General features: G+C 45.0%; 1 protein-coding gene across 3 annotated transcripts in view; it reads right to left on the bottom strand.

Moving 5' to 3' along the window:
* REEP1 (receptor accessory protein 1) overlaps window positions 1-10,242 on the bottom strand; it is a 59,872-nt gene extending 49,630 nt beyond the window's left edge. For 2 of the 3 annotated variants that reach the window (XR_006167803.1, XM_042812724.1), the window contains exon 1: window positions 10,115-10,242. Coding sequence is in view for 1 of the 3 variants with exons in the window: in XM_042812724.1 (XP_042668658.1) it covers window positions 10,115-10,179 (65 nt within the window). In the remaining 2 variants the exon portion in view is untranslated. The remainder of the gene's footprint in view (window positions 1-10,114) is intronic. The other variant, XR_006167804.1, reaches the window with a different exon arrangement.
* Window positions 10,243-16,570: the final 6,328 nt, after the last annotated feature.

Raw genomic sequence — 16,570 nt, 5'->3', positions numbered from 1 at the left:
AGATGGAGACTTCACAGAAATAACTTTAAAGGGAAGCAAGGGGAAAAGAAGCCAATGCCTCTACGTCCATTACTGAGATTTCTAAGCAGGCAGCTACGTGAGAAGGCAGCCTGTACTTTTGGTGGGAACACCCACACCGCCTGCTATCCTATGTATGTTTTTCCACCACTTCTTATTCACTGTCATATGCTGGTTTAAACGCCACAGTCCAGTGTTTGTTCTCCTGCCCAGACAAGAAGATTCACACAGGATGACAGCACTGCAAGTGCAGCTCTCCAGAAACAAAGCATTGCTGTTTGAAGTGCAGTGGTTAATTGTTTCAGCCACACCACGTAGCTGAATGTGCCCTGAGAACTGCCTCTTTACAGACTGCAGCCATTTATGGACTGACTGCCCGGATCGAGGTTTCCTGGTTTCAAGAACATATCTGAAGCACAATAGCTTTTTGAATAGGGATCTGATTTGTTACAGCCAAGTATCTGCAAACCTCAGCAGAATAATAATTAAGGAAGAATACAGAGCCATTCCTGTGGCGGTAGAGCACCTCTGAGGGCAAAAACCTCAGGGCATGCTATAGCAAAGAGGGGAAAATATCCAATCTACAAGTAAATACTAGAGAGGGGGGAAAAAAGAGATGTATGAAGTACATCTACATGGGATTAACCATGAATTGCTACAAACCACAGGAAAAAAGACAAGTGGTTTGGATTTCAGTACCATGCAAAATCTGGCATAGTATTTACACACTTAGAATGCACACCCTGCCTCATGGACAGCAGCAGAGATCTTTCAGTCTGTCTGCATGGAGTCTCTTAGCCAGCCCTGTTCATTCTGAACTGATCCAGCAATAATCTGCACAAGTATGCATGGGATCTGTATCATCAGTCACATGGCACCTCCTCTTGGCCCTTGGCAAGGAGTGGCAGCAGACTCTTGTGATTCCCAGTTCTGCAAAACAGCACTGAAATGGATTTAAGACAGCCAGGATCTTAAATCACACAAGCAAAGCGCTAACCACGTGAGGCAGCCTCGGAAACGCCTCTGAAGGTCTTCATGTAACATGTAGGTATGAAGTACGAGAGAGAACAGTTTCTCCCTGTTAGGAACAAACTAGCTTGTATATGTTGGGCAGCCTGCAACAAGGCATTGAGACATCCAGGCTGGATGTGGCTCTGGGCAGCCTGGAATGGTGGTTGGAGACACTGCACATAGCAGGGGGGTTGAAACTAGATGATCATTGCACTCCTTTCAAACCCAGGCCTTTCTGTGATTCTACAAAGATTCCTCCAAGCAATTTGAAGAGAAGGTGGTCACACTCCTCATCCTCAGCTTTCTGTGGGTACTAATGCTTATTACAGAGCTCAGTTGTGAACTTTCACAGAGCACTGAGGTCACAAATACCCTGATGACAGCTTTGCATCAGCCCATCTGTTGGTCTTCAGTTGCTGAAGCACAGGAAAAGCCATATGACAATTTAATGATAAAATTGCCAACACTAAGATGAAAGAAAGGACAGGATCAATTCAATTTGAGACTCATGAGAAATAAAAGCCTCTTACTGTCTTGAACTGGCCAATTTCCATCACATAAAGTGCAACTTCTTAGGATCCAGCTGGCACCCTCTCCAAGGCTCTCTCCATTCTAGGCTACAGACACAACCCTGGGCTTCGCATCGGGTAGATTTACTTCACTCACTGACTTCAACAGAGCTGCACCTGTTTTTGCACGCTGAAGCCCTTCTGTTGCCTTAGGAATAAGAAAGTGATTGAGGTTTGCATCGAATCAGCATTCTCCAGCTATTTATTCCCTCTGTCTGCAGAACATCCACCCTTGACCCTTCAGGTTTACAAGCAAAGACTGGGAATTTTTGTGGCAGTTCTTGTTAAAATTTGGCAATGAATCGCTTATGCATTGACAGTTAGGCTAGATGATCTTGTAGGTCCTTTCCAACCTTGTGATTCTATGATTCCATAGTCTAATTCCACCGACAAAACAGACAAGATGCGATTATTTCAGAGATGAACTCATTTTGTCCCCTCATTTACCATGTTATTTTTATTAGAAGATTACATCAATAACTTTTCTATTAAATTCTATCCAAATCTCCCACATGAATCTGCAACTTTTAGGTTTTCCAGTACTAAACTTATTACAAATTACCATCTAATAGTCAGCCATAAGACAATATGTCATATAAAATGCTACCCAAATACTGATGCAAGAAGCCTTACTTAATGCTGTGAGATGGGAGAATGCTAGCATAGACACAGTTTTAGCCAGTGAGGAATTCTAGTAGACCTGTTCAAGATTACACCATGATAGTCACTGTTGCAGATACAGAACAGTTACAGCTGTATACATCTACAGGTATGGAGAGGGAGAGTGATGACATACTAGGAGAGGATCATTAGATTATGGTTTCTCCCTAAGTCAGAGTCAGCAGGGGATTGCAGTATGACGGCTGCAAAAAGAGGTTAGCATAATATTACAAAAGTGAGAAAACATCAACAACATTTATGCAGGAAATTATTTACTCTTCTTTCATTGTCTGTGTTTTTAAGGTATCTGGTTTAAATAACAGCTTCCTCTGTGTTTGATCCTACAAGAAAGACTGTTTCCGTATATAGGACAGTAGAGCGTGTTACCATGGAAATTATTATGATCTACTTAAATTCAACAAATCCAGCCTTGTGGAATATATTCTCCTGAGTACCTCACTTTAATTATTAATGTTCTTTTTAAATAGCAACATCTTTCTGTTTTGACTGAAATCTTTATAAGCAGAATGAAAACAATAAACCTGGAAGGTAGAATCCTCTGTCCAGCTGCAAAACAGATGCAATTACGCCAGGGAAGATGCAAACTGCCCCCAGCCTGCCCTGCCAAAGTGCTTCAGCTCAGACCTAAATGGATCACTTGAAGTGACACATTTCAGTGTCTGTATCTGCTATGCCCCTGGCCCCTCTTATTTTTTTTTCTTTTTGCAGCAAAAATACAATTAAAATAGTGGGTTCTGTTTGTTGGTGTGTGCTTTTTGCAAAAGCGTGTGTTCAGCAGTACCTAACCACTGACCATCAATTCATTTCCACACAGCCACCTCCTGTGCTTGTTCCCTAGCCACGCATGCCCTGCAGACCCATTCAATCTCTTCCCACAGAGTGTATCACCAACTCAACGCCTTTCAGCCTCAGCGCAGCTCCAGCATCCATCTTCCTCCTGCAAGGGTCACCGTGAATTCTGCAGATAGATTTGAGGAGCCAGATGGTGTTATTCATGATGACTTAACACTGAGGATCAGACAAGCCAATTCTTGTGGGTCACATAATAGGGGATGGCTCACAAGTCTAAGTTTAGATATGCACAGACACAATCCAGCTCTTGAGTTTCCCACACTGCCCTCCTGGTTTCTCTCCTCTGTCATTGCTTGAGCTCTGCTATATGATGGGCCAGACTACACAAAACATCCCAGAGCACCTCTGAACTCTTGATTATTTGACTTGGAAAAGTTCCGCTCAAAATCCATATTTACATCGCTCACAAATTCTCCCTTCAGAACATGAGGCAAGAAGTTTTTGGCTGTCTCTAAAGATACTTATTTAGAGCCTGGAAGCAAGGAATACAGTTAATGAGCTCAACTGAGCTCAGTGAAAGGAAGCAACAGTATGAACTCAACAGAACAGAAGCATTTCTGGGGCAGGAGCTGCAACTGTTCATTGATGCTGATAGCACTGAATTGCTCGGTAGATCTGAAGGCAGGCTACACATGTTGCCTTGGCATCCCTGGGACCAGTCCAAAAAGCACAAAACTCCAGACATGAGGAGCATTCTTCCTAGCTCTTCACAAATAGGTTTCTCAGTGCTGGTTTTGTTGTCCCACAAAATCCGCTGCTTCACAGAGTGAAAAATTACCATTGGAGAGAAGGAGGAAAGCCCAAATGCAGCCTGATTCATTGGTTGATTCATTCCTTCTTTGGAATTGGCTGTTTAGCAGTAATAAGCACATTAACAGGAAGGGCTGCAGCAAGTAAGTAGGCAGCGTTTGGAGAAACATTGGAGAAGCATGACATGAGGCCAGTGCTGTCAAGCTGTCCTTCTGTCACTCTTAGTCTTTAACTTGACATCAAACCCTCTGCCTCCATATAAATGTGTCTCTTCTGAAAAGTAATGCTTACTCTTCTTTTCTTTTTACTGTACCATCTTCCCTTCAGTACCATCACTGCCTCTCTCTGACTATATATCAGCTTTTGCCAGTCTATCACCTTTATCACCTATATAAAATTTGAATCCTTGTCTCCCCTTGATAAATTCCACCGAATGTGTTTACAAGAAACAAGCAGCTAAGGAGAAATGCCTGCTCTGTGATGCCTGTCAGTATGAGAGAGTCGCTTTGTGTGCAAAGCTTGAGAAAGCACCACTAATTTCTCTGGTTCTGGCATGCTGCTCCAGGTCCAGAGTGCCTCCCTGGGTCCTTTCTGCAGAATAAGCAGAGCACCCTGTTCTCTCAGTCCTTTTCTTAGGTGGCACACAAACCACAGACAGAAAAGACACACCTTTTGTTTTGTTGTTTCTTCTAATTCACTTTCTTTCACCATCCGTTTTGCCTGTATTTCACCGATTTAAATTAAGAGCTCCTTAGAACAAAAATCTACTCTTATTCTATGTATGTGAAATGCAAACATAGACCATGAACACTATACCAGTAACAGTGTCAGAAAGAGGTACACAGGACCTTAAATGACTCATCAGGATGGCAGAGTCGCATTTATTCATATTTATCTTTAAGTTATTTATCTTCATAATGCTACAGAACTCAGGAGAACCAGGTAGGGACAAAATCTCATCGCATAGGGTGCTGTACAATGAAAAACACTAAATTAAAGTTCTCATCCCAAAGAGTTTACAATCTAAATAGCACATGAGTGACAAGAAAAGGATGCAAATTAAGTAACATTTTGCCAGGTATTTTGCTTGTGAAGGCTTTGTTCACTCAGACCCTTCCCTCCACTGAGCCATTCCATCTCAACAAGAACCATCTGAAACCTGCTGAGTAGCCCTCGCTTTTTGTTACAATCAAGTGCAGCCAAGCAAAAAGAAGCCTAGACTTGGACCCGTTATCCAGTGAGGACATGGAAGAACTTGTGACATATAATGGGTCGACAGCAACCCAAACTGACCAATTCTTCTGCATTGCTCTCGATTCTTCACCTACCTTTATGATCAGCCTGAAAGTTCCCAACATACTGCCTCTGCCTGCTGAAAGCATGGAAGCAGAAAGGCAAATGCACTCTTACTACTCAGAAGTAGGAGGTGTGATCCCACACACTTCTTTGTCTTCTCTGTACTGAGTGTTTCCTCTTGACCTAACAGCTCTTTATTCGATGCATTATCTTTAATGGAAGCTTCTGTGAGATGGCTGTCTCCCTCCATTAACTGCAGTAACAGCATGGAGGAGCTTTTCTTCAACCTTATCTAATCACTGGACCAGCTGACCCTTTGCAAGAAACATACAGCTCATTTTATACCCCACTATTGCTTAAGGATAGATGATGCATGAGTAGCATGGATTGGTAAAATGTCCAAATACGAATATTTTACAAAACTGTAAGTCAGTGCTTATGATTGCAAAACTTATAATTAAGGAATACAGTAAAAAAATAACAATTTAATCAATTTAAAATTTAATTAAACCAGCATAACTGATAATTGTCTGCAGGTGGGTTTCTGTGGTAGAGTTGCTGTCTTTTCATGGACTGACAGCCACATGTAGACCACAGGCTGAGTAACTGGGATCTGAATCTCCTTTCTAAGACTAAGCAACATCTTGTAAGTACTGCAATGCCCAACCTTACAGGCAGTTTGGCTGTCTGTAACACTGATAGCAGCATCGAGGATCTGGAAGGCAATGCACCATTATTCAGAACATTTAAGCTCTTGGCTGTTTAACTGTTTTGGATAGCACCTAAGTCTGTACTTTTGTTCCATCCTCCTACATCCATCCCAAATTCTTAAAACAAAGCCCAAACCCAACGGCCAACTCTCACTAATACACTGCTCAAAAACCAATCTGATGACACAAGATTAAATTCATGTATGGAAGTACATTAATAGAGTGACATTGAGTGGATCCCCTAAAAGGAAAGTACTGCATTAAGGCAGCTGCAAAGGTCAAGCCCCTTAGTTATTTCCACAACTTCTAGTCTGGTAAACACCCTCCCTTACCAAACCAGGACTGGTAACATCTGCGTTGTACGGTTGTACATTCAGGAAAGCCTTCCCCACTGGGGCTAAGAGCATTTCCACCACATCTGTGCTCGTGCAGGGAATATGTGGGTCACAGTTGACAAAGCAGCAGGCAGCGTTATCCCCTGCAGTGTGATCCTCACGCTCACATTTCACATGAAGGGCAAAGCAAATGTCGCACCTGCGCTGGATGCTCCTCTGTCAGTTACTGTCACCAACAGGTTCTGTCTCCTCAGCAAAGCCACAGTGGCACATCAGGCTGGAAGCCACCAGGACCAGGGAATCTTTGTGTGAGAGATCAGCAGTGCAAGATGTGTTTCCAAGAGATTACACCACCTTATGGTACAGGTAATCATTCTTGGTAAATTCCGCTTGCATTGCAGGTGGTTCACCCTTCCCACTTCCCAGTACATGAAAGAGAGGACCACAGAAGCTCATCCCACAGCCTCAGGAGGATGCCAGGAGCACGCTAGGCCTACTGCTGGATATTGTTTTGTTCAGACCTACCTACTTCCAGCCAGCAGCCAGATGAAAGGATGCTTCTCATAGATTCCCAAATCCCTGTTACTTCCCCATAGAGCTGGGAATTCCCAGGGAACGTATCTGAGGCTGCCACAAACAATTTCATAAACATTTGCAATGAGCTTTCAATGGCAGGAACTCAAATCCGTGAGCCACACTGTCATCTCTGCTATCGATGACCTGTCAGTAGAAATGAGGTTAGATCAGACATCTCCTTCCTTGGCGATGTGTTCCACACAGAAAGGCTTTCAAGAGGCAATGGGACATGCCAAGCTTCCAGAAACTTGCCCTTTTGTTCTTTATTATCCCCCTTCTTTATTGGAAAAGCATTTCCATGTTAATACAGTGGGCTTAATTTATATATTTCACTTTTAATTTTAAAATATTTTTAGACAACAGCCTAACGTATCTAGGAAGTCTCTAAGCACCTACAATTGCTGTAGCCAGATCGGACTCTGATAATGAAAACAGATCCCAAGTCCTTCTGCTAGAGTGTTCCCTACCACCTGAAGTGAAAAGAACCTCCTTTGCAATTATCGGCAGTAAGCTGGAGATGGGAGGACATGCCGCTGCTCCCTTCTAGTCAGTCTCAAGGAAGACAAATTCAGCACAGTTCACTTCACTTCACAGCTGAGGAAACTGAAATACAGACGTGCCAGGATGTCCTTTGAGATGTACTCAGAGATGATGAATAAATAAGGGCTGGTAATTAACTCATGATGAGGTCCCATTCCAGTTACTGTCAGAAACAAAGCAACAAAGACTCCAAGATGCAACAGTCACAACTACGGTGATTCCAGACATCCCTTGGTGAAAAAGTCAGCTGCCTGACTGCATGTGGAAGGGGCAGATTGCTCACTGGCCTCCTTCAGCATCATTTTGGAAATAGAAGTCGCCAGGACAGAAGCAGTAATGATCAAATCACAGGCATGATTGTTTGAAACTGCCACAGTGCTCTGCTGAGGGAATGCATGTCCCATCCCCAAATGTAAAAATGCACTGAATCGCATACCCACTAATTAAAGATGACCGAGCACAGATAAGCAACGGGGCTAATAAAGGTGACAAAGCATTCAAGAGCCAAAGCAAGGGTTTGCTCTTGGTTTTAGAACCCTTACTATTAGCTGAGTCATATTGGTAAATCCCACATAGACCTAAAAGCAGAAAGCAAGATTCACAAAATGATTAAATCACACTGTGACATTTTCCCTCATAATCCTTATCAGCTAACAAGATTCAAAGGGGAGGGGGAGGGGAAGGAGGAAAGCTGAATAGGCACAAAAAAGAAAAAAGCCTAAACCAGGTGGCCATTCTACTTAGAGCACAGCTATCTGTACTGATGGATGAGTTGACAATTCATAATCAGATGAGGAAATCAGATTACACAGTTTAGATCTTTGTAATGATCCTAATCTGTATATTGAGGAGTCAGCAGCCACATACCAGTTAACCTGAGCAGGTTCAGGTTGTGCTGTGCTATGCCACAGGTACAGTTTGGCCTTCTGGCCCACGATGTGCTGCACTAATCCCTTGGCTGCAGGATAAACTTTGCTGGCTAACTGTAACACAGCAGCCTGGAGGAAGCTCACAGCAGTCAGCAGCAGTTACACCACCTGCCTGTCCTTGTCGTCATACAAAATACAGCAACAAGTTCTCCTGTGTATATCCCTGTCATTTGTCAGTAGAAATGATAAACAGAATTGCCTTTTATTTTTTTAAGCAATCTCTATAACTGCTCTGAAGACCAAAACATCAGGTCACCTCCCCCAGGCAGATCTGCATGGTGCTCTGCACCCAGCCAGAAGGGCTGGTCCACATCACACATCGCCCAGCATCTGCAGGGACATAAGATTACCAATGTTCTCCTCTCTTTCTTTACAATGCTAGCCCCAGTAAACTGCATCTTAAGCAATATTCTATGGCATTATGATGTTGCTGGGATCATAACAAACCCACACCTTTCTGGTGCAGAGCATTCTTAAAGGACGGATTATATGTTAAGTGGCGGTGCAAAGACAGTGGTGACCAAGGCTAGCTTGTACAAGATTTCCTTATGTTACTGTTTTTTAATTATTACTATGACTAATATTTAAATAGCACGTTCAAATTATCATTTGCCATTAACACTCTAGCATAAGGAATAACTGGTACCACCCACTACACATGATTCCATTCTGTGACACGCTGCTCACACAAAGCGAAGGGAACGGGAAGGTCTGTATGCTCAGCTAATTACCTGAATGCAATGCCAAGGGCTCTGTGTGCTGCCCCTATCCTACCCCAGTCCACGTGCCTAAGATGAAATCACCTGTATATGTGTATGCCAATGCAAGCAAAATTACCATCTCTCATTTGACATTCCTTGTTCTTGAAGATTATTTGGATTACACAATGATTATTTTAAAAGCAAAAGTCGGTCCAGAAGAAAGGAAAGAAAAGCAGCCTCAGACAATACAGGCTACAGCTTGCACTGCTTTAAGAGATACTTGTAGTTATACCATTCAAATTAAATCTCTTCAATGCTAACATGCTTTCTTCGAATGAAGTGCAAACCCACCAACGCTAGCAACAACTGCAGCTGAATCCAGCTCATAAACCTCTGGGGGCTACATTCAACTCTAGAACCCTCCAAATCCTTCATACCCAACAGCCCCCCAACATCTTTATGATATATAGAGATAGCTAAGATCAAGTCGAGTTTTTCTTTTTATGTCTCATCTCAAAATGCAAGAAATGAGATCATGAAAATGCCTTAATGGAACCATGCTGATGGTGCAACCTCATGGCATGTTTCTCACAGACAAAGAAAGTGACAGGCCTTTCCAGATCTTCCTCCACACCTTCAGAGCATGGGAGATGTTCTCCTGAGCTCCAAGCTCTATGTACAGAGAAAACCCCGAACAATCTGTGTGGTTCAGCACCGCAGACTCCAGCAGCCACACCGCTCAGATGGCAGCGTGTGCCACAGCGGCCATCCCGCTGCCCCACCTTCGGCATCACCTCACCTCCTCATGCATTTTCCGAGCGTCATCCAAAACGTCTTTTCCTCCCGAATCTCTCTCCAGGAGGGGCAGCTGGGGCGAAATATCTCGGCAGGTTGGGGAAGACATCTCCCTGTCGCCCCGACAGCGTTTGCAGGGAATTTGTGCCCGCACCAGGGCGCGGACGAGCCGGAGGACAGGGACACGGAGCCGCACGCTTCCCCTCCCAGGCTGGGGGTCCTCAGGGCCGCCCGATCTCGCTTACAAAGCCCCGTTCCCCCGGTGAAGCAGCGACCGGCGGGGCCGCGCTCTCCCGCAGCCGCTCACCCCGTCACCTTGCCGTGACAGCTCCGCAGCGTTCCGCAACCCACCCGTAATATCCCCGCGTTGCGAATCGCCGGCGGCTACTCACACCACTAGCCTGGAGATGATCCATGACACCATGGCTCCGCTGGCTCTGCCGGCACGGAGGGCTCGCCCCCGTCTCCTCGCCCGCCGCCGGCCGCCGCCCGAGTGAGCGGGGCGGGCGGCTCGGCCATCCGGCCCCGCAGCCTCAGCGCAGCCTCACTGGCGGCACCGCCGGCAGCCAACGCGCAGCCGGCCTCGGCCGCGGAGATTGGGCAGAGCCCGGGGCCCCGCCGCCGCCCCCCGCGGGACTCGGGGCTGCGGAAGGAGGAGCCCGAGCCCCCGCCGCGTTGGTCCCGCCGGGCTGCCCCCGCCTCGCTGCCGGAGACGGGGAGCCCCGGTGCGAGGGCGGCGAGGGGCAGCCAGGGCGGGGTGCCCGGGCGGCTTTCGGACGTCCCCGAGGAGAACACCCCCGATCCAGCCTCTCTGGCTCCTGTGCCAGCACAGAGGTGCAGAGGGGAGCCCCTGGGCTCCAGGTTGTGCCCCAGCCTTTGAGCCTGACCCCGTCCTCTGCACCTTTCCATAGCGATTTATGGCTGTGGGTGAGAAGCCCTAAGTCCCCTCTGCTGCATGCTGAGCAGCCCCAGTTCCGTCAGCCTTTCCTTACAGCCATCTCAGTGCTCTCCACCCTTGCAGGATGTCCAGGTCTCTGTTGTACCGGGGATGCAGAACTGGACAAAGTACACAATACAAAGAAAACCCTACTGACTGCTCCTACCCAGCTAAAGCATGGTGCTGATGGGCTCCTTGGACACACAGCAAGAGACAGCTCTCCCCCCACACCTTAAAGTTAACAGGCACAGCTGGTAAACATTAGCCCAGCCAACAACCCATAACTGCCAGGTAACAGCCAGCACTCTCTCCTGTCAGTTACTTTTTATCAGGACATCTCACACAGCTGTGAAGCCCGATTTCCACAAGGAACGTCTGCCCACACACAGATCAAAAGATATTAGCTGAACCCAAATGGTTATACTGAACTGTTTCCTTCTGGCTCTGCTTTTCCCTTGCTACGCTGGCACAGTTTGTTTCAGTTATAACTAGTTGGTCAGAAAGCACCTTCCACTGCTTTGATTTTTTTCTTCTATCAGAAGGAACATCCCCGTGGGAATTCTTGATGCATTTTACAGTCTTGTAGCGATCCTTGGATCTTGACACCATGAGAACAGCCCCAAGCTTCCTCTGGAGGATGCTTCACAGAGCAGTTGGCCTGGTGTCACACATTTGGGCTGGGGATGCAGCTACCACAGCTGCACTGCAGGATCCCTGCCTCCAAGCCCAACACATTGCTCTTTCCTAGGACAGTGCACCTGCACCAATCTTTCCCCATCATTCTGAGGGAGCACAGCTGGAAGTGACTGAAATTCCTTTGTACATCATGAGTAAACTGCAAGGAACTGTTCCAGGGAGAGAATGAACGTTTCAAACTGGAGGTAGCAGAGCTGGGAGTTGATCAGAGGTTTCATCAACCCCAAGTGCCACAGAAATTCTCACACCTCCATCCACCTCCACAGGGGGAAATCCACCACACAACATCCAGCCCTTACCTAACAGCTTCTCACAGCTCGATGTCCTCCAAAATAGATATCTCACCTTGTATCACGTAGGCTCTTTCATCCTGATTCCCAGAAGATCTAGAACACCTCTAAAACATAAAGAGCAGGTATAGACACGTTTAATATTCAGCATCTCCAAAAATGGTCTTCTAGATGGAGCTTTAAAGAGAGTTCAGCACCCACCTCCTCTACTCTCTGTAGTGGGTCTGTTCCTCCACCAGAGGGAACTTCCACCTCACTCTGGGACCTGGCCCAGGCTGCCACCTCCTTGTCCTCATCATTGGGTAACAGCATCATTTCCAGTACAACACTGATTACAGACAAGCTGTGAACCACAGTTGGGTGTTTGGGGCCAACAACAGTCTTGCCTCTGGGACTGCAACAGCATACAGCAGAAATATTGCTTCAGACAGCAGTTTTACTGCTGTGCAGGCATCACAAAGACAGCACTGGTTGGGCTGTTGCTATCAGTGAGTGTAAATTAGTCATCTTCTCCAGAGAAGATTGTTCTCTGGAAGAAATCCCTTCTCTCCAGAAGAAGCCATTAGGCCACCAAGCCCAAACTCTAAGGCACTGAATCATTCTGTAGCTGACTTGCTTGTATGTTTTAGCTGAATAGGTTCTCAGAACCCTGTTATCAGAGATTTTTTTAAGTATTAGGATTATTTAGCATGAGATTTTAGACTGGATGTTGGCAGACACTCTGTAACACTGTCACAGTTAATGCTGTGATAACATCAAGTTTATGACACAGATCTCTGTGCACAAATATTTGTGGGGTCACTGCAGTGAAGAGAACTTGTCACTGAATGCCTGCCACAGATTTCAAGCATAGAGAAATAAATCAGTGAGATCATACAGGATCATAAAGAGACAGAACACGGGACAACACAAGCTGCAGCCAAACAACCTCATGTCTTCTTGGGTCCTTCCAGCCTCCTCCAGCTTACCATGTTCCCTACAACTCCTGCTCATCACTACCACTGCTTCCATTCTGTTTTGTGGGCAGAAATGGACAGAAAGGCTTAAAGATATTTTCTCCTGTTCCACAGCTTTCTCTGATTGGGGTAAACAGAGCACAGACTTCTCTTGTGCTGCCCATTTGGACACAGCTGACACAATTACTACCTGATAGCTGTTGACTGACAACAGGCCTCAAACAAATGCACACAGATGGGTAAAAAAGGAGGTCTGGTGATGGAAAACCAACTAAGTCTGTTGTCAGTGGGAATGCAGGGAACTTTATTTTAGTGGTTATTGGTAAACAGAGGGTAAAGGGGAGCAATTCAACTCTACTGAGTCATTAGTAGAAGGGTGACAATGCCCCCTATCTTCTCTTTATGGGCTCTGTCAGGATATCAGTCACAGCCCCATGGCTGTACACTGTGTATATCCCAAGCAACCTGGATTTGCTTGATTAAAGACTTTCCTTTGCTATTAAGTAGCATGACGTAGTCTATAAAGAAATAATGAAGAGACACAAAAAGAGTTAAAGCTATAGGGACAGATATGAATTAATCTACACAGCCAGCTGAGCAGAGATGTCACTTGATGCTAATGGAACATTTTGGAGCAGCTTTAGCAGTAGAAGAAAGACAAGCAGTAAAAATCCTAGGCAGATTGAATGTTGAATGGTTTCATCTCTATTAGCCAAATAAAATAACAAAACAGTTTTGTTTGGGTAGGGAGAGCCACCATCCATGCCCTAAAAACTATCACAGCCTGATCAGAAAACAGATGTTCTGCAACACATCAAGAATCCCATGCATATATGCCCCTACAGATACATGCACCTGGCTTTTTGGACACCGATGATGGAGGATGATGATGGAGATGTTTTCTTCTCAGTGTTCTCTTAGATTTACTTCCTGACACTTATGGACACGTAGAGCAAAATTCCAAGATGAATGCAGCTCCTCCATACAATGAAAAATGCCAATTTCTAAATGCCATTTCTAAAACCACACTAACAGATATGGACTAGGTATGAAAAGGTTAATAACATTCTATGGAGAGTGTTGTTAAAGCATGAAGAGACAGACAGCATTTCCTGGCTGTCATTTCCAGCCTTATGATTGAATTACTTGCTTTAGAGCTACAGCCATTAGCAAAAGGAGATTAAGAAAAGCCTATCTGACTGAAAAGTTATGTGGTCTGGCATTGGAGCTGGGATCTGTGGCTGCTAAGAACCATTCTTCATCCTCAGTGACTCACTATGAGAGCTTGGGAAAAACATGGAGACCAGCACATCTGAATGTATAATTTGGCGTTGGGTTACCAAAACGGGACAGCTTGGCCACATTTAGTCCAATGTGAAACTCCACAGCACAAAGATCAGTGAGTGATACTCAGTATCTCCAAATACTAAGCCCCGAATGCCACAAGTTAGGCATCAGGAGAGTCTTCTGAGAAGTCAGTTCTTTGTTTCCCACATCATCTCTGGTAACTCAGGTGCTACATGTTTTCCCTGCCTTGGAATGTCTCCATGTGTCCCAGATTAATTCATCAGTGTCTGAAGCATCCGCAGGCCCAGCAGCTCCGTGGGAAACCATCCCGTTTAACATGTTTTCCATTCTACCATTTCAGGATGAAATGCTTGGATTACAGTGTTTTATAAATTGATGGGAAAGGACTGCACCTTACACTGGAACTCACTCTTTTTGCCTGGAATTCCAACAAGGACATTATTAAGTTACCACTATTCTTACAGTATTTCTGACAATCAAATTAGCCTATATGCTACCTACTGTCATCTTTCTACCTCAACCCAGTCACATGCAACCAGTAGGTGCACTCCATATATCTGAATGATCTTCCTGTCAATCCTTAACGCTCAGTGTGGACAGCTTACAGCAGAAATGTAATCAGAAAGGCAACAGATTGACAAAATATTACATATCATGTATGAGCAAAGAAAACAATCTGAAAACTGAGTGTTGGAAGGGAGATGTGGATCAAAGTATATTCTCTTTGCCATGTGCCATACAACTCCTTATTCTTATGAAGCACTTGCCATGTCACTGCCAGATGAGAACAAACTTCACAAAGACTACCAGCAGAGGAAGACATGCTGCTCAGACATCTCACTTCGATGTTTGGAGGTTCAGACTTCACCATCTTCCTATTGAGACTTTTATATCCCATTAACACAAAACTTCACTGAGGCACCATGCAGATGGGAATGTTGAAGATAACCAAAAGCTGTAAATAAGGAATGAAAAGGGCCCCTCTCATGGCTAGAAGAGACAAGGTTTCCTTTAAGGAAACAGAGAGGAACGTGAGGGAGGCAATGGACAGCCCTGGTTATCCTAGGCGGAAGCTGAAGGACTGCTGCAGACTGGTCTTCACAGCTTCTGGAGGCAGGCTGTCTTCATGGATTGATGCATTAAAAAAATTGAAGGCTGTAAGAGCAGAAAGCAAAGTGGAGTTTTTCACCATCCTTTGCTGAATGGCCTTTAACCAACCAATGCAGCATAGCAGGCAGTGCTCTATTTAGCAGTATCCTGTGCATAGGTGAAATTACTTAGCAATTTCTAGAGTGCTGGTGTTCTGTAAAATCAAACTTTCATAACCTTATAAATGCCACTTCACTATAGGTTCTAATAAAGAACTGCTGTTAATCCTCAGGAAGAGTTTAAATCCCACCACAGACCAGGTCATGGCAACTCCAGACTTCAATTTAGCACAAAGAGCCCCAAGGGAGGCAGAACAAAGTGAGCTGCACTGGCACACCTGGCAAAGATGCCTTCCCATAGGAGCCCCTCAGAAGTACTTGCAGGTGAGCAGCAACCTCACAGTGAGAGCACTCATTTCTCCAGGGATTTTCCCATACTTCCACTTGTTTGCTTTCTCTTCCTGTTTGCCAATGCCTCTTCCATATGTCTCATTCTGTTCCTCTCAAGGTGTGCAAACCACCCACTGCTTTCTAGCTCCTCAGTTATAAAAGCAAAGAGGTCAAAGCATGTGGCAAATGAAAGACATTGACTCTTGTACCTTAAATACAGTCAGGAAATATCAACAGACAAAAAACAGCTAGTTCTTGTTCTACTTACTTCTAGAAAAAGGAAAAAAAGATGACAGGGAAAAGAAGTTTCTTTATATGGACATATTACATAACTACTTCTTTTCTCTGCAGTCAGGGTATAAGAAAAACTTGCAGTATCATCCTGCTTCTCTCACTCATTACGTGGCAGTACAAACAAGAATTAATAGCCTTCCAGGGGATTAAAAAGGCTGAGCGCCAAAAGTGAAATGGAACAAAAACAGAATCCAAATAAACAACTTAAAGGCTTCAGAAAACAAAGGAAAACTACCTCTACTGTGGTAAGAGCGACAAGTTGTCTCCTATACAATTGCAGAGGACCCCATCTCCCTTTTCATAACTTGTAACAACTCATCTTAATGCCACTATGAATGAGACCTCATTCAGCAGCCATGCTCCAGCTGGAAATCAGGAAGATCTAACACCTCGAGTTGCTAAGAGAAGCATCTGAAAGCAGGTACTGTCCCTCCCAGCTCCAGTAAGAGACCCTAAGTTGCAATGCATGCAGGAGATGGAGTGTTTTTTCCACTCTTTATTCCCTCAGACCCCATTTCAGCCATGCTGTGTTGAAAATATTCCCAGCATCTATTCCATCTGAGAGGTTCTCCCAAGTACGACTGCAATGAAATGGACAAAACAAAGCCACAGAATCTCACTGCCAACAGCAGGATTGTGAAAGTACATCTACATTCCATGAGAAACATGCCAACAAATCACACTGCCTTCCCAGAATTAGCCAGAAACCAGTTGGGGCACTGATAAAGGTGTTGCTGTAGCAACACAGAGCTTTCCAGGAGACAGCTCTGTGAGTACATCCTCAGCAC

Source organism: Centrocercus urophasianus, unplaced genomic scaffold, assembly GCF_019232065.1.
Source record: "Centrocercus urophasianus isolate 14NV4802_14NV808 unplaced genomic scaffold, USGS_Curo_1.0 seq_13, whole genome shotgun sequence".
Taxonomy (NCBI): domain Eukaryota; kingdom Metazoa; phylum Chordata; class Aves; order Galliformes; family Phasianidae; genus Centrocercus; species Centrocercus urophasianus.
The sequence above is the reverse complement of the archived record's forward strand: the minus strand, read 5'-3'. Positions and strand labels throughout refer to the sequence as shown.